Source organism: Hippopotamus amphibius, chromosome 9 (genome assembly GCF_030028045.1).
Source record: "Hippopotamus amphibius kiboko isolate mHipAmp2 chromosome 9, mHipAmp2.hap2, whole genome shotgun sequence".
NCBI classification, from domain to species: Eukaryota; Metazoa; Chordata; class Mammalia; order Artiodactyla; family Hippopotamidae; genus Hippopotamus; species Hippopotamus amphibius.
In genome coordinates this window covers 122,057,267-122,079,976 of record NC_080194.1, presented here as the reverse complement: position 1 = coordinate 122,079,976, position 22,710 = coordinate 122,057,267, and the positions used below count along the sequence as shown (strand labels likewise).

The following is a 22,710-nucleotide window of genomic DNA, read 5'->3' as shown; positions in this document are numbered from 1 at the left end:
TGGTGGGCGGGGCAGTGTGCGAGGGGCTGCGCAGCGCGCGGCTCGGAGTCGAGCGTCTCTGCGCCCGCCTGGCTTCCCTCTGCCTCCGTGCCGGTCTTCCCGGAGGGACCTCCTCCCGCCCTTCCCGCGCTCGAGAGCCCCAGCTCTCTCCTGAGCCCACACGCGCGCGCCTCCACCAACTCCTGCTGAGCACCGACCGCCCCGAGGCAGGGCCCTCCCTCCCCAGGCTGCGGCCTTTGCAGGGAAACGCACCACAGACTAAGATGAAGTCACAGCTGGTGTGATTTCGGGTATTGATGAGTGTCCTGGGACGGGTGCTGCACCGTTCAGCACAGTAGCCACCAGCCACCGGGTCAGCTCCTTGGTCGCACTGTCCACCTGTCAAGGACTCGATAGCCACCTGACTATGCACAGCGCAGTTATGGGACCTTCCGTCTTGGCAGAACGTCCTATGGCGACCTTGGGGAGCGATTTGGGAAGACTTCGCAAGGAGGTACTATTTCAGCCCAGAAGGCTGTTGAGGGGAGACATGGAAAACATTTATTCATTCAGCATACATTAACTAAATGCCTGCTGCGGCGGCAAGCACTCTTCCAGGGCAGAGAATGAAGCAAAGTTCCTGTTCACACGTCAAGGGGGCAAATAAAGTACACGTACAGCATGTCAGATGGCAAATAATGGTAAGAAAAATGAGGCAGAAAAATGAGGCAGAGTAAGAAAATAAGTGACCAAGCTCACCCTCCTTTTAAAAGATCCACCCTGCGTGCAGTTAGGAGAATGAACGGTAGGGGGCAACCGCGGATTCAGGAAACCCAGAGGGGTGTCCGGGTGCAAGGACAGCCGTGGGCCAGGTGGTGAGAAGAGGCTGACCAGGGCTGGACCAGATGGGTTGGATGTGGGTGCGAGGGAGCGGGGAGCGGAGGATGATGCCTTGCTGGGACTCTCCGCGAACTCCTCCCAGGCCGCTTCTGGACTAAAGCCCTCACTCCCGGTTCCTACAGCGGCCTCCTCCCTCTTCCATCCCCGCATTTTCCTGAATCCTGTCACTTCTGAAGAGACCATGCACAGAGGATAAGTTTCTTAAGCCTTTGCATATCGGAAAAATGCCTTTATTCTTTGCTCCAAGTCGATTAACATTTGAGGTGGATGCACAATTTTATCAGCACCATCCTCTAACCATCTGAGTTAACCAGCCACTCTGGTCAGTTTTAAATTAAAATTGAGGTTTGCTCCTGTTTTGGGCAGCCAGCTTTGCTGCTGAGGTTGCCGACAGTCCTCTGGGGAAAGTCTCAATCCTTGTCACCTGACCAGGTTCTTATCTTTGGACACTTTTAGGATCTTCTCATCTGTGGTGTCTGACACTTGGCAAGATGAGCTTTGGAGTCTGCCCTGGTCCTTGGCCCTGCCTCTCCAAACGGTCTTGAAATGCTGGCTCTGCAGCATCTTCCTGGATTATCTTGCTAAAATTTCTTCACCTGTTTCCTGTAGTCTCACTCTCTGCAGTTTCTTTTCATCAGGTTGATCTCAAGCCAATGTTTTCTCTCCTTTTCTCCTTGCCTTTTTGCCTTCTTTCTGACCCATTGCTTTAACTTTGCCTTTTAGCTTTTCTGGTATATTTATTTATTTGCATTTTATTTTTTTATTTAGTCATTTTATTACTTTTTTGGTATTTTTGAAAATCGTAGTTTTCATTTCTAAGAGCAATTCCTCCCTTTCTGGTTCTTTTTTCATAGCATTCTTTTCTTGCCTTGTGGACAAAAAGCTTTTCTTGTCTTCCTGAGGGTATTATTTAGAACACTTTGAGCCTTTTCTTGGCCCTTTACATTGTTTCCCAGTTCCTTTTCTGTTTGGGCAGGTTTCTGTCTCTCCAGTGGACCAGAGCTTATTTGGTGGGGTGCAGAGAAGCTCTTCCCCATGCTGTGGGTAAGTGCAGATTTTCCGCCTGGGGCTGAAGACGCTCCCCCGCTTCTCCAGCCTGGGGCAGGTGCCTTGCTGTGGCTGCTGCTTTCCAGAAGCTGGCAGAATCCTCAGGCTCCCGCCATCCAATAGGTAGACATTTATTTCAATACCTTGTTGTTAGCATTATCCTTAAAATGAGTGAATTTTATAATATGTGTAATTTCCACTAAATTATGTTTTTAAAAGAATGGATGATGAAAGAGATTGAAAGGAAAGCCCCTGTCTCTGTGTCCAGGAGCCTACAGACCCAAGTCTTTCTCCAGGGCAACCCTGTCCAATCAAAGTATGATGTGAGCCTCATATAATATTTTATAGCCATACTAAAAAGGTAAAAGGAAACAGGTGAAGTTAACTTTAGTAGTGTATTTTATTTAACCCAATCCATCCAAAATATTACCATTTCAACATGTAATCATGGGACTTCCCTGGTGGTCCAGTAGTTGGGACTCCAAGCTCCCAATGCAGGGGAGAATCCCAACCCAGATTTGATCCCTGGTCAGGGAACTAGATCCCGCACGCTGCAACTAAGACTTTGCATGCCTCATCGAAGATTCTGCATGCCACAACTAAGATCCGGCACAGCCAAAATAAATAAATAAATATTTTTAAAAAAATCACCCTGGGTTATCCAGGTGGGCCTTAAATCCAATGACTGGTGTCCTTGTTAAACAGAAGAGGAGAGACACACAGGGGAGAAGCCTGTGTGAAGCCAGAGGCCGAGATTGGGTGATGCTGCCACAGGAACAGCAGGTCTTGGGGCAGGAAGGGTCCGCCCCAGAAGCCTTCAGATGGACTGTGGTCCTGCTGACACCTTGATCTCAGACTTCCAGCCTCCAGAGCCAGAGGAGAATGAATTACTACTCCCACCCCACCCCCAGGTGGTCATCAGATGCAGCAGCCCCAGGACACTGACATACTCCCTGGCCCTTGAGGTCCCCTCTGCTGCTCTCTCTGCTCCACTTGGTCAGTTACCGCACCTTTTCTCCTTGCCCTGTGGCTCCTTCAGGCTTTGTTCCTTTGCTGCCATCGAAGTGACTCTTGTGGAAAGAGGAGACCAGCTCTGTGCACAGCCACCTTCTTTAACTGTGTCTGGGTCTTGACCACGGTTTTATCCTGCTCCCCTCACTGGGTCACAACTGTCCATGGACCTGGCCCTAGAACGAGGTCCCCTGCCCCCTGTTTACTTAGACAGACAGCTTGTATTTGTTTCCTGGGGCTGCTGTAACCAATGACCACAAACAGGGGAGGTTAACACAGCAGCATTTTCCCCTTGTAGCTCTGGAGGCCAGAAATCCAAGATCAAGGTGTCAGCAGGACCACATTCTCTCCGAAGGCTCCTGGTGAGGGTCCTTCCTGCCCCGCCCAGCTCCTAGTGTTTCTGGGACAGCTTCACCTCAACCTCAGCCTCCGGCTTCACATGGCCGTCTCCACATGTCTTTCTCTCTGTCTCAGAAGGACACATCCTTGGGTATAGGACTCATACAGATAATCCAAGATGACCTCATCTCAAAATCCTCAATTTCATCTGCAAAACCCTTTTTCCAAATAAACTCCCGTTCACAGGCACCAGGGTTAGGACTGGGACCTCCCACTCAGCCCACTATGCAACCTGGGCCCCAAGACAAATGAGGGTGGCTCCCAATCCGGTTTCCTTTGCTTTGTCCACGAGAGGGGCCACTGGGTGCTACTGCAGACTTGGCTCTAAGGACTCCCCGGCCCCCGCCGGGGTCCATGTCCTGCTTCGACTTCTCTGGTGGGGACATGAGTCTGTGTGCGCCTGCTAAAACAATCGCCCCCATCTGCCTCTGAGCCAGCTGGACCAGGGCTTTCACCCAGTAAAGTTATTTTCCAAAGAAGCTGTTTTCATCTGTTTTAAGCTTGTGTCCTTGGGAACCTCCAAGTCTCCAGAGTGAATGCCTTTCATTAAGGTAGCAGGAGGTACCTGACTCCCAGCCAGAGAGGAAGAAGGAAAACCACTGCCCGGGAGAGGTGGGCGAGCATGGGGGAGATGGGAGCTCCAAACAGACAACTTCTGCAGTTGCGGCACCTCTCACTCCTCAGAATGGGCTGCACAGGCAGGAAAACCCTGCCTTTCTTTCTCATTTTTGTGCCCATATATCTACATGGGGCTTCGTCGCAAGAAACTGCCCCTGTGGGGCAAAGAAAACCATTTTTCGAGAGGCTCCGTAGACTAGAAGAGCAAGTGAGTATACCCACCGTTTGGGGCAGTAGATTTTTTTTTTTAATTAACAGCAGATGAAGCACAGATGTTATAGAAACAGTGGTAAACTTCTGCGCTCTGTGGGCTCAGCGTGGCGTTTGCAGTTCTTATCAGCTGTTTTCACCTCTGGTTGAAATAGCAAAATAGGTTTGGTAGGGATCGTTCTGAAGACAAGCCAGCTGAGGGTGGGCAGGATTGGGGAGACCCCCAAGGAGTGTAGCTGCAGGTGTGCTGGGGCATTGGGGCCGGCCTGCTGGGCACGGGGGCTCCAGGTCTCAGGTCCTCCAAGACTCCTGTGTGGGTCTGTGGCCAGTTCCCTGGCACCCTGCAGACATCAGGGCTGCCCCAAGCACTCCCCACTTTGATGCCCCCACACAGGAAGCCCATCTTGCTGGTGGATAGGACCCTAAGGGTGGAGGGGCGTGGGGCAGGATGGGAGCAGCCTGTGGTGCCCTCACCCCCTGTAGCGCAGACCTGGGGGTGTCCCCACTGCTGTGAGCTTGGACCGCGGGGGCTGCTGGGCTGAGAATCAAATCCCTGAGGCTGCCTGTGTCCTCTCCACAGTTTCGGAGGTTCCAAGAGGTGACCCTAACGCACCTGCAGGGCATCGCCAGCAACTACAACCTGTCCTTCGATATTGAGGCCCGGTTCCAGAGCCTGGCCCGCGAGAGCCATGCCGTTTGCCTGGCGCTCAACCAATCACAGGCCACCGTGCAGGGTGACCTGGACCACCTCAAGACCTGGGTGCGGAAGACGCAGCGCAGAGGCCGGAAGGTAGACCACAGGCTGCTGGCCTTGGGTGCCGCCCTCAGCGAGAGGAGCAGGCAGCGCGCCCAGGAGAGGAAGGAGCAGGAGACACAGAGGGACACCCTCTCCGGCCTGGCCCTGGACGTGCGGGCCCTGCAGGATGCGCTGGCTCGCCTGACACCCCTCGTCCAGAACCAGGGCGCCAGGCTGGCCACTCTCGAGGGGCGGCTGCAGGTGGCAAGCACTGGAACCGTCGCCCCGAGTGTGACCCCAGCCCTGCCTAGGCCATCGAGACCGAGCTCTCCAAAGCTGCAGGGGGACAGGCAGGCATCCAGAGCTCTGCCCGAGCCTGGGGACCCACCTCTGGACTTTGCTTGCCGTCTCCAGGGGGCGCAGGAGCCCCCAGGCCCAGGCATCCAGCGGGCATGGCCCAGCGAGAGCCCAGAAGAGAGTAAGCACCACAACCTGCCCTCCCCCATCAGTGTCCACTTTCCCTCTGGTGCCTCCTTAGGCCTCCAGTCCCCTCCAAGACTTCTCCCCAGGCTGGGTGGAAAAGACACTGCTTTACACCCCCCACACCCCAACCTCGAAGAAAGGAATCTGCCTGTAGTTCAGGCCACCAGATGCACACAGGAGTGGGGTGCTGCCTGCGGGCAGTAAATGCCCACTGAGAGCTAGTGATCAGCCTGGTCAGAGCTGGCGGGGTCCCACAGATGTCCTCAGCTATTGCCAGCAGGAACCCTCTCTGCAGGGCCCTGGACCCACCAGCACCCCATGGGGTCTGTGGCTACCCGTGAAGGCCCCCAGGTTTTTGCAAAGCCGGTTCTGCTTTGCCACTTTTTAAAAAATATGTTTATTTATTTGGTCTTAGTTGCAGCACATGGGCTTCTCTCTGTGGCACACGGACTCTAGAGAGCACAGGCTTATTTGCCCCATGGCATGTGGGATCTTAGTTCCCCGACCAGGGATCGAACCCACATCCGCTGCATTAGAAGGCATATTCTTTACCACTGGACCACCAGGGAAGTCCCTCTGCTTTGCCACTTCTGATCTCCAGGTTAGGGTTTCTGTCCTGGCATCTGGGGTCGGGTTGTCCCTAGTTGCGGAGGCGTCCGGGGCACGGAAGGGTGTTCAGCAGCATCCCCAGCCTCCACCCGCTGGATGCCCACTCAGCTCGAACTTTCAGCTGTGACTGGGCTGCTCCCTGTCTGGCTTTGCAGCCCCCAGGGCCCATTGATCTGAAGGAGGTCCCTCCCCATGTGCGTGATTCTAGGGGCCTCGCCAGTAAGACAGGGCTGACAGGCTGACCTGGAGGGAACCACCAGGGATCCTGGGAAAGGGGGGGCTGTAGGTTTGGGGACCCCCGAAGTTCTGACAACCAAAATCATCTGCAGACGTCACTAGATGTCCCCCAGGGGTACAGTCATCTCCAGTTGAGGACCACTGCCCTAGATTATGACGAGAGCTCCCAGGTGAAGAAAGGAGATGGGGGCTGGCCACAGGACGCCCTCTACCCCAGAACCCAAGGGGCCGGTGGGCTAGAAATGCAAGTTCCCTGGCTCCGCTCCCAGCCTCAGGCTGGGTGCCCCACGCCTGCCCCGCCCTCCCATCCATCAAGCAGATGTGGCAAGAAGTCTGGTCAGCAGGATGCCCCCAAAGATGTCCACGTCCTGGTCCCTGTGGATGTGTCACCTCACATGGCAGGAGGACTTTCTGGTGTGATGAAGGATTTTGAGATGGAGCTGGTGCTGGATTATCCCATGTGGACCAGTGTCATCACAGGGTCCTTATGAGAGGGAGACAGGAGGCTCAGTGCCAGGGACAGATGTGAGAGTAGTAGCAGAGGTCGGAGGGCAGCAAAGAGCTTCTCCCTAGCCTCCAGAGGAACCAGCCCCGCCCACACTGTGATTTTAAGCCCAGGGAGTCCTGCAGGGACTTCTGACCTCCAGACTGTGAGAGACTAAATTTGTGCTGTTGTTTGTTTGTTTTTTGGTTTTTTTAAATTTTATTTATTTATTTATTTGCTTGTGCCGGGTCTTAGTTGCAGTTCGTGGGCTCCTTAGTTGTGGCATGCAAACTCTTAATTGCCGCACGCATGTGGGACTTAGTTCCCTGACTGAGGATCAAACCTGGGCCCCCTGCACTGGGAGCGCAGTCTTAACCACTGGACCACCAAGGAAGTCCCTAAATTTGTGTTGTTTTGAGCCACTGTGTTTGTGGGGATTTGTTCCAGCAGCCACAGGACACGCATCCAGGGCTCCCTGCTGGTGAGGAGCACGGCTCAGCCAGGTGTCCTGGTTCTCAGTCCTCTCACCTGTAAGATGGGGCTCATCACTTGAGGACAAGTGAGCAGCTGCCCCTCACGGTGCAAGCTGACTCTCCCCGCTCTATTTCTAGTTTGCAACGTGGGCCATGCGCTCATCTTCCCGAATGCCTCCACCGCGAATGTGGTCTTCCTCCGCCCTGGCTTCCTCACGGGTCTACAGGCTCTGTCCATCTGCAGCTGGGTCCGCACAGCCTCGGGCCACCTGGGCACCCTCCTCTCCTATGCCACGGAAGAAAATGACAACAAGCTGGTTCTGCACGGGCGCGATTCCCTGGCCCCCGGTTCCATCCACTTTGTGATTGGAGACCCAGCCTTCAGGGAGCTGCCCCTCCAGCCACTGCTGGACGGCCAGTGGCACCATGTGTGTGTCATCTGGACATCCATCCTGGGCAGGTACTGGCTCCACATGGACCGAAGGCTAGTGGCCACCGGCTCCCGCTTTAGGGAGGGCTATGAGATTCCTCCGGGAGGGTCCCTCGTGGTCGGCCAGGAGCAAGATAGCGTGGGGGGTGGATTTGATGGCTCTGAGGCCTTCGTGGGGAGCATAGCAGGCCTGGCCATATGGGATCGGGTGCTGATCCCTGGGGAGGTTTCAAACCTGGCCACTGGGAAGGAGCTTCCAACGGGCGCCATCCTAACACTGGCCAATGCCACATCGGTAGGCGGATTTGTGCAGAGGGTGAACTGTACCTGCCTACAGCTCTGTCCCTGAGGCCTGTCTACACAGCAGCTGTGCTCACATGGTGGGCCGGCGGGAGGAGCAAGTCTTCAGCCATGCTCAGCCACCCCTGACCCCAGCACACTCCATAGAGGGCCCCCCACCCAGACTGAGGAGCAGGCTGCTGTCTCTGACCCGGGCCAGGCACACCTGCCCTCTAACATAGGATGCAGGCGTTCCTTGGGGTGGGGGGAGGGCCCACAGGCAGAGCCAGGCTCAAGGTGATCCCCAGAAATGCATTCTTTCCCTCGCTGAGACCTTATTACACCCCTCCCCCCCCGGAGTAGGATGTCATTTCGACATGACTCAACTCGCCACGTGGCAGAGCTGGACTCCAGCACTGCCTCTCCTTGGGTATGGGTTTGGGCTCCTGAAGAGCTCTTATTTTCCTTGCATTAGCTGCTGTGGTCCTCTCTCCATGTGGCTTGTGAAAGTTTCTCCTTGTTCCACTCTCTCTCACGAGAAGGGCTGGGGAGTCCATTTCCTGGCCCCACAGCTCCTTTACCCTAGGGATTCCATCAAGTTTCTGTGGCAGCCGGTGAGGCCACAGAGGCCTGCAGAGGGAGCCTGCAGAGGGAGCAAGCTGCTCAGAAACACACATTAAGGACGGGTGGGCAATGCTTTTAAAGCAATTGTATTGGGGTATATTTTATATACTGCGAAATTCACCCATTTTAAGTGTAGAGTTCAAATATTTTTTTTATAAATTTGCCAAGTGTGCAACCATCACCATGATCCAGTTTTAGAACATTTCCAATGACCACCTCCCCAAGAAATCATGCCTGTTAGGGGTCACTCCTTTGCCCATCCAGCCCCTTCCCCAGCTCTGCACCCACTCACCTGCTTTCCATTTCTGTGGATCTGCCTGCTCTGGATATTTCACATAAATGGACTCATTAACTGTGTGGTCCTTGGTGTCTGGCTTCTTTCACTGAGCATCGTGTTTTCCAGGGTCATCCATGTTGTAGCTGTGTCAGTGCTGCGTTCCTTTGAATGTCTGAACGATCTTCTGTTGAAATGGACCATGTTTTGTGTACTCATCGGTCAATGGAAACTTGGGTGGTTTCCAGTTGGGGGCTCTTGTGAATGAAGCTGCTGTGCCTGTTTGCCGAGACCAGCTCGGCGACTCCAGGTGAGTGACGGGTGCCGCAAGCTTGAAGAAGACACAGACACAGACTGAAGAGAAAAGTGGGACCGGGGGGCTCAAGACCTCTCGGATCAAGAGCCCCGCTGACTCATCCCAGGCTGCTTTTATTGAGTTCGTGGGCTTACATTCTCAGGTTACACTCATAAACAATCAAAGGCCTCACATGACTGAGGCAATTATCTTTGTTTACTTCCTGGGTCCGAGTTGAGCAGGTGTGGATTTGAGCTGGGGGTGGAGAGCAAAACAGCCCTGGGGGCAGGAGACCTCTCTCAGATATTAGGGGTCTGTGCCCCACCCGTGTTGGCCCCTCTGCGACTGTGCCTGTCTTAGGTTGTTCCTCCCTTGAGGAATCTTACCCGTCTCTGGCTAACCAGTCATCCTCCAGGGCCAAACAGGGTGATATAAGAAAGGCTCTATGCACCACCCCTGTTGGCCCCTCTGCGGCTGTGCCTGTCTTAGGTTGTTCCTCCTCTGAGGAATCTTACCCGTCTTTGGCTAACCAGCCATCCTTCAGGACCAAACAGGGTGATATTAGTCTCCACGCCCCGCACCCTCAGCTCCTCCACTGCTCAAGCAGGACATTCTGAATCCCATCGCTCGGCCCACATACTTCAACATTTTCAAGGTTTCAGAAAGGTTCCAGAATGTCTTCCCACACCTGTTCTTGTGTGAGTGCTTGTGTAGACGTATGCTTCTGTTTCTCTTGAGTGGACACCTAGCTGTGGAATTGCTGGGTTGTATGATAGAATCATGTTTAAACTTTCAAAGAAACCGCCAAATTGTTTTCCAAAGTGGTGCATTATTTTACATTCCCACCAGCCCTCTACGACGGTTCCCATTCCTCCACGTTCTTGCCAGCACTGGATATTCTTTTTTTTTTTTTTTTTTTAATTTTTTGGCTGCATTGGATCTTAGTTGTAGAATGAGGGATTTTCTTTGTTTGTGTGGGCTTCTCTCTAGTTGTGGTGAGCAGGCTCCAGAGCGTGGGGGCTCTGTAGTTGCAGCACCCAGGCTCTCTAGTTGTGGCTTAGTTGCCCTGTGGGATGTGGGATCTTAGTTCCCTGACCAGGGATCGAACCAGCGTCCCCTGCATTGCAAGACAGATTCTTAGCCACTGAACTACCAGGGAAGTCCCTGTTCTTTTGGACAATTTTTTTTTTTTTTTTAGAATTTTGAATCGTGGCAGGTTAAAAAAAATGCATTGACAATTAGAACAGGTGTGGGGAATTCCCTGGCCTGTAAATTAATCCCTACAAGATCACAGAAGCAGAAAGTTAGTCTGTGGGCGCAGAAAAGAGCAGTGTTCTGGGGAGTGTGGTGGAGGCTGTGGGGACATCCCTCTGTCTGTGGGAAAAGCATACAATCACTGAGTTTGGAAACAGGCCTGGTTCTTAGAGTCCACCTACTCCAACCCATTTTCAAAGTGAGGAAGCAAACTAGAGAGATCCAACGGAACTGCGAGGGGCCCTGGTTTCAGCTCTGCTGAGAGGAGGTGGCCAGCAATCACCGCTCCTTGAAGAGGGGCCTGAAATCAGTCCATGGGGTCTCAGCAGCACTCCCATCTCTGTAAAGCTGTCTGTGGCCCTGGTGATGCCAGGCCTTCAACTCAAAGACTTGGCCAGCCGCCTTCTCCCCCCCGCACCCCCCGCCCCTGGTCCATGAGTCAAGGTCAAGAGATGCATCCTAGGTCTGGAAACCCCCCTGGGTGGCCACGGGAAGGCCCCAGAATCACGGGCTTCTGCTTCCCCTGGCACTTCCCCAGGACGCGTCCATCTTCATGGAGAGCCGCCCTTCTCAAAGCATCCTCTTCCCCAGGCTCCTCTGACCTTTTCTGGAGCCCTTGCTCCATCACACTCCACTGTTGAGGAGGGAGAAATGCCATCTTTTGGCGGGAAGACTGTTAATTTGATTAGGAAGTGTTTCTCGAGGGACAGGTGGGTCCCCCGCATTAAAAGACCATGCAGGGTATTTCCCACCCTCCCCCACTTTCGGGTGCTTATAACGCCATGAGGGACCCAAGATATTTCACATTCACAGCAGCATTTCTTCCAAGTGTTCACAGACCCTAAAACAGAATTTGGCAGAGGCAGCATGGCTGTGGACTGCCTGCCGCATTGCACCTGGGTGCTTCGTGGGGATGGGGCTCTCCAAGAGGGCAGAGCAGCCTGGGAAAGGGCTTAGAGGGGAGCTTGATGGGAGCTCAGGTCCCTAGGAATTTGGGAAGGGCCAGCCTGTCCAGCTGAGGAGTCTGTGTTCTGTCAAGGGAAGCCCATCCAGGTTTTGAGCAGGGGAATCCAAGCATGCATCTCACATGATCCACCATCCCTGCTGGGTGAGCGATGTGAGCCTCATCCACCTCGAGTCCCATCAATCCCACCTTTGACCTGCCTCTGCTGCGTTCCTGGGTGGGGAGGACAAAAGGATCCAGAGGGGCCTCCCCAGCATGACCCCTCATCCCCAGGACTGTTCTCACTTCCCCATCGCTCCGTGCAGCTCTCCTCCTGCCTGGGTGGTGTCATGCAAACCACACTGGTCCACTCAGTTCAGTCATACCAGCTTGGGCCCACCCCTGCTGCTCCAGCTCCTCGGGGCCTGAGCCAGCTTCACTCCACAGACCCCAGGCCATCCTCCACAGACAGGGCCATCATGTGCTTGTCACCATCCCTTGAAAGGGCAAAGCCAGGTCACACTAATGAGAAAACCCCTTTTCTGAAATAACATTGTTCTTAGTATTTTCAAAACATTGCTGCACAGTGATCTGGGGAAAACTCACAATCCTGTTGGGCTTTCTTCCTCTTATTTTGGTTTCAGTTTTGGTTTTATTTTGAAACGTAGGAGAAGAGCCTATAAAGAACTTCTAAAAAAAAATTTTTTTTTTTTGGCTGTGTTGGGTCTTTGTTGCTGCACACAGGCTTTCTCTAGTTGCAGCGAGCAAGGGGCTACTCTTCATTGCAGTGAACGGGCTTTAGGGCACAGACTTCAGTAGTTGTGGCTTGCGGGCTTAGTTGTTTTGCTCCGTGGACCCTGGTCCATCATCCTGGACCAGGGATCGAACCCGTGTTCCCTGAATTAACAGGCAGATTTAACCACTGTGCCACCAGGGAAGTCCCTAAAATCTTTTTATTTGGAAAAGCTTCAAATTTAAAGAAAAAAGTTACAAGAGGAACACATTGCACGCCATATTTATTTACCCTAGATTCAGATGCTAACATCCTACCACATTTCCTTTCTCCTTCTGTCAGTAGCTACATGTTGTGATTATGATTAGCTTGTGGATCATCTGAGACTACGTTGCAGACATCACATCACAACCCCTGAATAACTGTGTGTCTCGCCTGAGGAAAAGGATTTCTCTGATATGACCCCCAGACAAAGATCACCCTTGGGGGATTGGGTGCCACTGTAACACCACTGTGCATATCCAATCTTTGCCAATTGTCCCCAAAATAACAGGCGCACAAGCAGCCTTCAGTTGCCCGTCTCTTTAGCCTTCCATCCAGGGCAGCCTCTCGGCCTTTCTTGGTCTTTCGTGATGCTGACACTACCTGCCTAGCTGTTTAGCAGGTGTCCCACAATTTGGGTTCATCTGCATTTTCCCCATGTGATGGGCCCAGTGGAGCATTTTCTGCAGGAAAGCTGCAGGGCCATGTTGTGTCCTCAGCACAACCGTTTGTTACATGGTGATCGATTCTAAAGGACGGGTCCGCGTGGCTGTGTGGTTCAGTCCCAGAGCGGGCTCCCGCCCCACCAGGCCCAACCAGCGCCGGGCGGCGAGACTACAACTCCCGGAAGGCCGCGCGCGCCCCGCGGCCGCCATCGGGTCACGCGGCCGCCATCTGTGCCACGTGACTGCCGTCCGCGTCACGTGGCTGCAGCGCGGGTCACGAGAACAAACACGGCAGTGGTGCTGCCGGGCCAGTCCTCTACGGCGAGACATGGCCAACGTCTCTAAAAAGGTGTCGTGGTCCGGCCGCGACGTGGACGAGGATGAGGCTGCGCCGCTGCTGCGGAGGGCGACGCGGCCTGGGGCGCCTGCCGGGGAGGCCACGCCGCTGCTGAACGGGGCCGGGCCTGCGGCCGCGCGCGCGGTGAGCCCGGGGAGAGGCGGGCCGGGTCGGGTCCGCGCGGTGGTCGCCGGTGCTGGGAACCAGGCCTGCGGGAACGCGGTGAATCCGTGCTCGGGCCGTCCTGGTGGCAGAGGCGAGAACGCGCACCGGGTCCCCCTTGGCAAACGGCAGGGCGAGCTCAGAACGTGGGCCGCGGGATTCTGGAGTCTTGGGAGGCGCTCGGCCCGGTGACTCGCGAGGTGGAGGAGCCAGCCCATTACTCTCGGCGTTAAGGAGCGTAGGGGAGCCCAGTTGCATGCTGCTGTCGAGGCCCGACAGTGTGAAGCTAATTTATTTCCTCATAGCTTACCCCATAGTGGATTTAAAGGCAAGGCAGATGGTCTTCTACTTAAGTGACCTTTTTCTTTTTCTCTTTTTTTTTTTGTTTTTGTTTTGAAAGACTGTGTTACATACGTGAGCAGCTGTTTTTATTGGGTCGTTTTTTGAACCCCAGGGGATTTTAAGAGTTTAGGTTGCAGAATTTGCTTTCACAGTGGGAATAACTGGGGGACTCCGTCTGGCTCCTTCTTTGCAGGGAGTGGGTCAGGCCTTTAGGGCGACCTTAGGACTGACAAGTGTGTGTGTTCAGTTTCCTTTAGCAGTCCATTGAATTTGAAGCACGGCCAGACAGAGTCGGACAAGGCAAGAGTGGTTGAAATGTGCTCTGCAGGTCAGCGCAGAAGTTTGTGTCCTTAAGTGAATTTCTGTGTGTCTTGTTAATTTTGAGTTACAAAACTTCTTTTGTTGATTGCTTGGCTTTACTCTGTTTTGTAATTGGTCGTTCCTTGTTCTCTTCCTGTCCTAGGTCTGTCGTTTAAACACTTGTGCAGTGTTTAATGAGGAAGGACTCAAGCATCAGGCTGTTTCTCTAGAACTTATCTTTAGGTTTCCCCAGTCCCCCAGAAATGCATCAGACAATGAAGGTCAAAGTCTGCTCCTTGAGTGGGATCCTCTGCTGAAGGGCTTTCTGTGTCTGCATGAGAAGTGACAAGAAGGGACCCATTTGCAGCGGTGGGGATAGGGATGCTTTGTTATTTTCTTCTCAGAACGTTTGTTTCTTTTTTCTCTTTGAAAGTAATCTGGAGTTCACAAACTAGAAGTATGAAACAGGCTTTAAGGGCTGACAGGTGAAGAGGTTGGAAGCTTTGAGGTTGAATTGCAGTTTATTTCGGCACTGAATGTGCTCAGGGTTTCCCACTTTTCTTTATGCATAGACATGGGAGTTGGCTTTTTTTGAAATAACCTATTGATCTCTTCCCTTAAAACTCATTTTCCTAAAAAAAGTTTGTAAGCTTTTTTGTTTATTCATTTGCATTTAATAACAAGTGACTGGCTGCTCTTAAACCATTTAAAAAATAATCTTTTGTGTAGCTGTCGTGTGCCCAGCCACACGCAGTTTGCCTGGGACCCAGAGGTGCATTATGCAGCTTCCTTCCTCCTGGCTCCAGGCTCTTGGAAAACCAGGCCCAGTGCTCTGGGAGGACTGCGTGAGGGGCCCCAAGGGCAGGAGAGGTCGCACTGGTTCCAGCCTTGAAGAGCGCATGGTCCTCAGGCGGGTGGACAGAGGGGAAAGATAAAGGGAGTGTGCGTTTGGAAAGTAAATCAGAGTGGGGAGTGGAGGCTGGGGAAGGAGCCAGGGTCGAACTGCAGGGGACAGCTGTGGACTTCAAATTTAGCTTTGTCTTGTGGAGAATTCTCGGAAAGCTGGAGATTCCAGCCTTGAAGGATCTGTAGACAGCCTCACATGGACCTAGGAGGGTGCCTGGGGAGCATAGGAGGTATTGGTGCCGGGAGCTCTGCTCTGGACCAGCAGAGGCAGGTGCCGCAGCCTCCTGTGCCTCAGGCTCCCCACCTGCAGGCAAGCTAATATGCCACCAGTCCTGAGCACCACCTGCCACGAGGTGGTAAACACTAGTCACTCTCAGGGGTATTAAAAACAGCAGCTCAGACGTGATGGTCTTTGGGTTGCTGTTCCTGGAGTGACCCCTGCAGCTGACTGAACTCCTGGAGGCTGGCTTTCTTGTGGGAGGGTCGGCTCTGGACCAGCGGGCTGAGTTTACTGCAGAAGACGGAGGCTTGCAAGCTGCTCTCAGACCAGGGCCATTTGAACTAAAATGACAACCCAGGCCAATACTGCCCTATGGGAATATTCTGGTGAGCTGGACAGGAGAGTTTGTCCTGCTGCCTCCCGGTCCTTTGGGGTTTGTTGCAGGGTGTCCAGAGTTGGAGGCTGGTGTTCTTGCACCTGGCGTGGGAACCTGCCAGGCACTCAGAGGTGGCTGCTCTGGGCAGGGTGGGCTGGGGGCTGGCCTGAGCTCAGCCTCGATCAGGCCGGAACCAGGCCATTCAGTGTTGTTCATCCCTCTCTCTGGCCCTCGGCCAGTCGTGCTCGAGTGCGGGGTGAGGGTGGATCATCCAGCAAGTTGCTGCCCGTCCGCCCTGGGGCAAGGAGAGGGTGATATCAGCTGGCAAGTCACGGTCATGTGTGTGGGCAGTGGCGTTTTGAGAACTTAAAGAGGGAAATCTGAACCAGAACCAGAGGCTTCGGTGGTGGGGGTGGGTATTCGGAGTGTTTGTAAATGCAGGTCCTCTCCAGGGACCTCAGCTTCAGGAAGCTCTGCCTGAGACAGCCTGAGGGGCAGGACCCTCAGGTTAGTGTTTAGAATCACTTTTGGAGATCTTGCTCCTCTGGAAACTGGGGTGTCCTGCCTTGGTGACCCGGAGCCACAGGCTATAGTCTGAGGGTGGCGGGGAGCCGGCAGGGAGGGTTGCAGGGGAGGTGCAGGGGCAGGTCATCACCATCCCCAGTGGCCCCTTCAGCCCTGCTCAACATAAGGGGCACCCCGTCCTTCTTGTAAGTGGCTCCCAGCCCCGGGGAAGCCCCTCCAGGGAGTCCCTCTGCCTCAGCGCCCTGTCCTCTCCTCCTCCTCCTCCATGTACCCCAGCTCCACTTTGTAGGGTCCAGGCCAGCCATCTGGTTCCCTCCCCAGAGGGCTCCCAAGTCTGGCTCCCTCAGGCCTTTAGTAGCACCAGCTCAGGGCCAGTGCGGGCAGCTCAGTCTGGAAGGGGCAGGAGAGGATGCGGGCATAGCTGGACAGTGCAGAGAGCTGAGGACAAGGGTGGGCCCAGACCAGTTAGAGGGTCGTGAGAGGCCCCCTGGGCAGAGGCCACAGTGCTCGGAAAGCAAGGTGGCAGCGGCGGGGCTGTTCCCATCCACCCGCCTCTGTACGTTGCTCACCGTGTCTCAGCCTAATGCCACCTCCCCACCCCGCATCGGCTTAGCCTCTCCCTTGGGCTCTGGCCTCGCTATCAAAGCCTTTCTCACGGTTTATGCTGACGTTGTTTACGGGCGGCTTAGTTTTTCTGACTGTAAACTCCTGGCTGTGAAGGCCCTGTGCCCTCAGTGCTGGGGGGCATCGGGCTTGGGGCGGGGGGGGGGGGGGGCGGTTAGAATACAGAGCGGCAGAGTGGGTAGCAGATGGCCTTTAAATCGTTTGTGAAATTTGTTTTAATGATGGTAAAAGCATGTAACACAATTTACCATCTTAACTGTGTCTAAGTGTACAGTCCCACAGCATCAAGTCCATTCACAGTGTTGTGCAGCCATCACCCCAGCACCTCCAGAACTTTCTTATCTTCCCAAACCAAACCTCTGTCCCCATTAAACACTAACTGCCCACGCCTCCCCCAGCCCCTGGCAAAGGCCGTTCTGCTTTCTGTCTCTATGAATTTGACGTGTCATAGCAGTGGTATTGTGTGATATTTGTTTTTTTGTGACTGGTTTCTTTCTCTTATTACAGTGTTCTCCAGGTTCATCCGTGCTGTAGTGTATGATGGGATTTCCTTGTTTTTAAGGCAGAATAATACTCTATTGTGTGGAGGGACCACATTAAGTTTATATATTCATCTGTCATTGGGCAGTTGGGTTGCTTCCACCTCTTGGCTACTGTAAAAATTACTGCTGTGCACGTGGGTGTACAGACACCTCTTTGAGACCCTGCTTTCAGTTCATTTGGGTATATATTTAGAGGTGGAATTGCTGGATCATAAGGAAGTTCTATTTTTAATTTTTTGAGGAACTGCCATACTGTTTTTCACTCCCAGCAACAGTGCACAAGGGTTCCGGTGTCTGTACCTCCTCGCCAGTGCTTGTTATTCTGTTTTTTGACCCTGGCCATCCTCACCACTGTGAGGTGGTATCTTGCTGTGGTTTTGATCTTCATGTCCCAAGTCCATGGACTGTTTTTTTGACCCACTTGTTATTGGGTTATAGGAGTTCTTTACACATTCTGGATATTAACCCTTATCGGTTACGTGATCTGTAGTTTTCTCCCATTCCGTAGGACTAGTTCCTTTTCACCCTGTTCATTGTTTCCTTTGATACACATAAGTTCTTCACTTTGATGTAGTCCTATTTGCATATAAATTTTTAAAATTTTTAAATAATTGTGGATTTAGGGGAAGTTGAAAAGACAGTACAGAGAGGGCCTGTGTGCCTTCCCCCAGTTTCCCAAGGTGGTTCCGTCTTACCTCACAGTAGCACCATGCTGAAACCAGGCACTGTTGTTGGCACAGTGTGTGTGTAAGCGCCCTGCTGTTGTCACGCGTGTGGGTGTGCGTGCACGTCCGTCAGTGCCCTTGTCCTGCCTCTTACATTCATCCCTCTCCCCCAAACCTGTCCTCCCTCCAGGTCTGACCTTTCGAGCACGACAGGTCAGTGGGACCATATGGTCTGAAATCCTTCAGTTCTTCAAAAGTATGGAGATTTCATCCAGGCTGCTGTGCATGTTAACAGTTTGAGGAACTACTAGTAACTTATTTGGGTTTAAGAAAAGAGAAAGAAAGACATTACAGATAAATCACTGAACTTCCAGTAAGTGGGTTTTTTCATCACAGAAGATATTTCCTAAGAGATGCCCATAAAGTTCAGAAAAGAGATGATGAAAACATGAAGACACTGGCAGTGGGAGTGGGTGTGGCCCGGGAGCCACAGTGGGGGCACCATTGCTGCTACGAGCGCATTTCCGGGTCCAGAATGGAGCTCTCTGGTGCAGACATGCACTCACCTGGCGTCCTCCCGGCTGGGTGCTGAGGACCTGTTGTCACCTGAGCAAGTGAGTCCGAGCCACCTGGACCATCTTGCCCACCTGTCCCCAGGCTGTGTGCGAGGTTGCAGCCTGGCCCTCGAGCACTATTTGGATGGCAGAGGAGCTGCTTTGCAGGGGCCACCTCGGTGCAGCGGGAGTGATCTCAGGGTACAGTCCATTAGTGAGGAATGAGATACAAACGGCCAGACCGCCTGGTCTGTGGCCTCCGTCTGTTGGGTCAGTTGGCAGATGGGTCTTCCCTTCTGCTTTCACAATGCGACTTTCAGTTCTGCCTGTCTTTGTGGCCTGTGTCCTTGGTGGAGGCGTCCCTGATCCGTGTTGCTGTGGTCAGGCTGGTGGCCAGCACAGCCTTCCTGATAACCGTGTCTGCATGGGAAGTGGAGGCTCCAGCTCCAGGCCCCCTCCTGGGTCAAGTTCACTCTGGAACTGGGATCCTTTCTGGGCCAGCAGGCTGGGCACTTCTGCCAGTGGTTGGGGCACAGGGCAGGGGAGGGGAGGCGCAGAGGGGGCCGCCCTGTCTTTCTCATCAGATTCACTAGTTTGGATGCATTGTCGATTGTTTTTAAGAAAGAAAACAGCTATGTTTCTCTCTTCACCCACCTGTTGGCACCGACGTTTGCCGCATATACGTGGAGAAAAGTGCAGTCATGCGGGTGGAGCAGGATGATGGTCGAGTGAACGCACCTGACAAATTACTACTTGTCGTGGGGTGCAAGGTGCCCCCTGGAATGTCTCCACCCCTAACCTGGAAACTGTGTCTGCGGCCTTTGCAGCTGTGGTCAAGTTATGATGTGGTCACGCTGGTGTCCTCATGGGAGAGGGGAGGTGTGCGTGTACATGTACATGCGCTTACATGCACGCGCGCACGCACATCCATACATGCATGGCCGGTGGTGGCAGAGCAGGGGTTGGAGTGGTGCAGCCACAAGCCAAGGAATGAACACTACATCTTGCCAGTGCCCATCAGAGGCTGGAAGAGACTGGAGGGTCCTCCCCACGACCCTGAGAGGGAGCCCTGAATGCTGACACCTCGATTTTTTTTTAATAGATGTATGTATGTATTTATTTATTTATTTAATTGGCTGTGTTGGGTCTTTTTTCCTGTGCACGGGCTTTCTTTTTAGTTGTGGTGAGTAGGGGCAACTCTTCGTTGTGGTGCACAGGCTCCTCATTGCGGTGGCTTCTCTTGTTGTGGAGCACGGGCTCAAGGCGCATGGGCTTCAGTAGTTGCGGCACATGGGCTCAATAGTTGTGGCTCACAGGCTCTAAAGTGCAGGCTCAATAGTTATGGCTCACGGGCTTAGTTTCTCTGCGGCATGTGGGATCTTCCTGTAGCAGGGATCGAACCCTTGTCCCCTGCATTGGCAGGCAGATTCTTAACCACTGCGCCACCTAGGAAGCCTGACACCTGGATTTTGGATTTGTGGCTCCAGAGCTGGGAGAGTACATTTCTCTCATTTTCCGCCACCTAGGCTGTGTGATTGGGCACAGCAGCCCTAGGAGGCTCAACATCCCCCAGTGGAGTCACCAGTGTCCCTGAAGCTGCCTCGTCCCCCCACCCCCAAGTAACCACCAGTAGCAGCAGGGGCAGACTTTGTGCTGGAGTCACAGTGTGCTCCAGGCTCCGCCATCCTTGTTCCTGTGCTGCTTTGTGGTTTCCTCCAGAGAGGCAGGGCACCCGGCTGCGTTTCAGAGGAACACTGGGTCATGTTTGCCTGTTCCATGCGATGTTTTTGTCCTGCATCGTGACTTCTTTCTCGGAAATGTATCTGTGAGCGCCCTGTGTTTTGTTGCCTAGTCCTGGCCTCTTCCATGCCTGGCAGTGGGCCTGAGGGTGGTCATGTGCCGGGGTGTCTGACGTCTGTGATCCTGCCCCTGGGCCCAGGAGCACAGCCCCGCTTCAGAAAGGTCCCACCTTAGAAACGAGGCGCCTCTGACCGTGTGTCTGGGGGGCCGGCCTGGAGGCCTGTGATGGGTAGCCGCTCAGTGTCATGATGGGGGTAAACAGAGAAAGATGGGGCTAGGAGGTGGGGGGACAGAAAGACTTCTGGAGGAGGGGCCCTTGATTGCTGGGGTGTTCCAGGCCAGGGAGGGAGGGCGGCCTGGAGGACACCGTAGACGGGAGGACGGGGCTTCCCATCCGGAGGCTGGGCTCCTCAGTGACAGGCTGTGGGTCATGAGGATGGGCCTGGGGTCCAGCGCTGGCCCTGCTGGCTTCTCCTATACGGCAGGTGTGGGTCCCTGCTCCCCAGGCTGTGCCAGGCCATGGGGTGATGCACGGTGCAGCTCAGCCCCATAGCTAAGCAGCCTGTGATTTCTCTTCTGCTTCTAGTCACCCCATTCAGCATCTTTCCGGATCGGACAGATGAGCAACGTGGAGCTGGACGATGAGCTTCTGGACCCTGTGAGTGGTCATCCTTCCCTATTGATGGAGCTCCCGCTCGTGCCAGGCCCCTTCCTGGGAAGGTCAGGCCTGCTGTTATGGAGCCACAGCCTAGCAGAGGGCAGACGGAGAACTCGAGCAAGAGGATGGTAGACGGCAGCAGCAGTTCTGTGCAGAGCTTGGGGACAGAGGAACATGCAGGCAGTGGGGTCCGCAGAGCCTGGGCTGCCAGGGAAGGCTGCTCTGTGGGGCCCTGTCCCCTGAGGCTGCCCGATGAGCGGAGGTCAGGGAGTGCAAGTCAGGCCAGGACCATTGAGCAAGCTGCTGTGTGTGGGCAGGTGCTGGGGGCCAGTGTGGCGTCCCAGGTGGCCTGCAGGAGGGCATCTCAGGGTGGTTGGCCCTTGGACATGGGTGGTGTCCGCTTCTCCTGCCCCTGTGCTGGGGTCGAACTGTCCGGCAGCTGCCAGGGGAGCATTTTCCACCCCCACCCCACCCCCAGACTTGCACTTGAATTCCTCCTGGGGAGTGAGGGGCTTGTGGTTCTGACTTGCGTTTCCTTGAGGCTGCTGGTGTGGCACGCCCTTCATGTCTTCTGTGTCTAATGGAGAAACTCTGTTCGGATCCCCTGCACGTTTCTTAGATTGTGTTTTTATAATGAAGCAATGAGAGTTATTCATGTGCTCTAGACACGAGTCACTCATCAGTTACAGGACTTGCAAAAACTTTCTCCTGGCCCATCGGTGGTCTCCTCACTTTCTGCCCGTGTCCTTTGAAGCACAAAAGCTTTTAGTTTTGATGAAGACCATTTGATCTGTTTTTTGTTGCTTGTGCTTTGGATGTCATGTCTAAGGAATCATCGCCTAATTCAAGGTCACAAAGCTTTACTCCTGTCTTTTCTTATAAGATAGTTTAGATCTTTGATCTGTTTTTCACTAATTTTGTACATGGTGTAAGATAAGGGTCCAGCTTCACTCTTTTGCTTGTGGGTGCCCAGTTTTCCCAACACCATTTCTTTGTGGTTTTTTTAAAATATTTTATTTATTGGCTGCATTGGGTCTTCGTCGCTGGGCACAGGCTTTCCCTGGTTGCGGTGAGCGGGGGCTACTCTTCGTTGCATTGCACGGGCTTCTTATTGTGGTGGCTTCTCTTGTTGTGGAGCATGGGCTTTAGGTGCTCAGGCTTCAGTGGTTGCAGCACGCAGGCTCAGTAGTTGTGGCTCATGGGCTTGGTTGCTCCGCGGCATATGGGATCTTTCCAGACCAGGGATCGAACCCGTGTTCCCTGCATTGGCAGGTGGATTCTTTTTTTTTTTTTTAATTAATTATTTATTTAATTTATTGGCTGCGTTGAATCTTCGTTGCTGCACACAGGCTTTCTCTAGTTGCAGCGAGTGGGGGCTACTCTTCATTGTGGTGCGCAGGCTGCTCATTGTAGTGGATTCTCTTGTTGTGGAGCACAGGCCCTAGGCGCGTGGGCTTCAATAGTTGTGGCACATGGGCTCAATAGTTGTGGCTCATGGGCTCTAGAGCACAGGCTCAGTAGTTGTGGCGCACGGGCTTAGTTGCTCTGTGGCATGTGGAATCTTCCCAGGGCAGGGCTCGAACCCGTGTGCCCTGCATTGGCAGGTGGATTCTTAACCCCTGCGCCCCCAGGGAAGTCCCCCGCACCGTTTCTTGAAAACACCACTCCTCTGTTGAATTGTCTCGTCACCGTTGTCAAAGATCATTTGCCATACATGTTACGGGTTTGGTTCTGGGTTCTGAGTCTGTCCTTGTACCTGGGCCACACTCTCCTGATAACTGTAGCCTTGTAGGAAGTTTCAGAAGTCAGAAGTTTGAGTTGTCCCATTTTGTTCTTCTTCCTCAGGGTGGTTTTGGCCATTCCAGATCCCTTGCGTGTTTCCATGTGGGGTTGAGGCTCAGGTTGTCAGTTTCTTCAGAAACACCAGCTGGAATTTAGATAGTGGTTGCATTGACTCTTTTTTTTTTTTTGGCT

General features: G+C 53.6%; 2 protein-coding genes across 15 annotated transcripts in view; both read left to right on the top strand.

Moving 5' to 3' along the window:
* The first annotated feature begins 78 nt into the window (after nt 1-78).
* PTX4 (pentraxin 4) lies at nt 79-9,815 on the top strand. 12 transcript variants are annotated; one of them, XM_057747458.1, is made up of 6 exons: nt 79-680; nt 1,856-1,923; nt 3,892-4,162; nt 4,745-5,378; nt 7,325-7,646; nt 8,923-9,815. In XM_057747458.1, exons 1-6 carry the CDS (start codon nt 567-569, stop codon nt 9,059-9,061), a joined length of 1,548 nt encoding a protein of 515 aa, XP_057603441.1. In that variant the 5' UTR covers nt 79-566; the 3' UTR covers nt 9,062-9,815. The 12 variants fall into 12 exon arrangements, with proteins under 12 accessions (XP_057603441.1, XP_057603437.1, XP_057603446.1 ...); XM_057747454.1 differs by lacking the exon at nt 8,923-9,815 and having other exon boundaries at nt 79-493; nt 7,325-8,867; XM_057747463.1 differs by lacking the exon at nt 8,923-9,815 and having other exon boundaries at nt 79-493; nt 1,856-2,049; nt 7,325-8,867.
* A 3,171-nt stretch (nt 9,816-12,986) lies between these two features.
* Nucleotides 12,987-22,710, top strand: part of CLCN7 (chloride voltage-gated channel 7) — a 23,985-nt gene continuing 14,261 nt past the window's right edge. For 2 of the 3 annotated variants that reach the window (XR_009055361.1, XM_057747718.1), the window contains exons 1-2: nt 12,987-13,206; nt 20,665-20,736. Coding sequence is in view for 2 of the 3 variants with exons in the window: in XM_057747718.1 (XP_057603701.1) it covers nt 13,054-13,206; nt 20,665-20,736 (225 nt within the window). In the remaining variant the exon portion in view is untranslated. The remainder of the gene's footprint in view (nt 13,207-20,664; nt 20,737-22,710) is intronic. The other variant, XM_057747719.1, reaches the window with a different exon arrangement.

Bases quoted from the DNA above. Each gene is read 5' to 3' on its own strand.
- PTX4 (XM_057747453.1), top strand. From the start codon at position 567: ATGCCTGCTGCGGCGGCAAGCACTCTTCCAGGGCAGAGAATGAAGCAA. The intron at 1,924-3,891 runs GTAAGTGCAGAT...TCATTAAGGTAG, and splicing joins AGCTCTTCCCCATGCTGTGG to CAGGAGGTACCTGACTCCCA. The intron at 5,379-7,324 runs GTAAGCACCACA...CTCTATTTCTAG, and splicing joins CAGCGAGAGCCCAGAAGAGA to TTTGCAACGTGGGCCATGCG.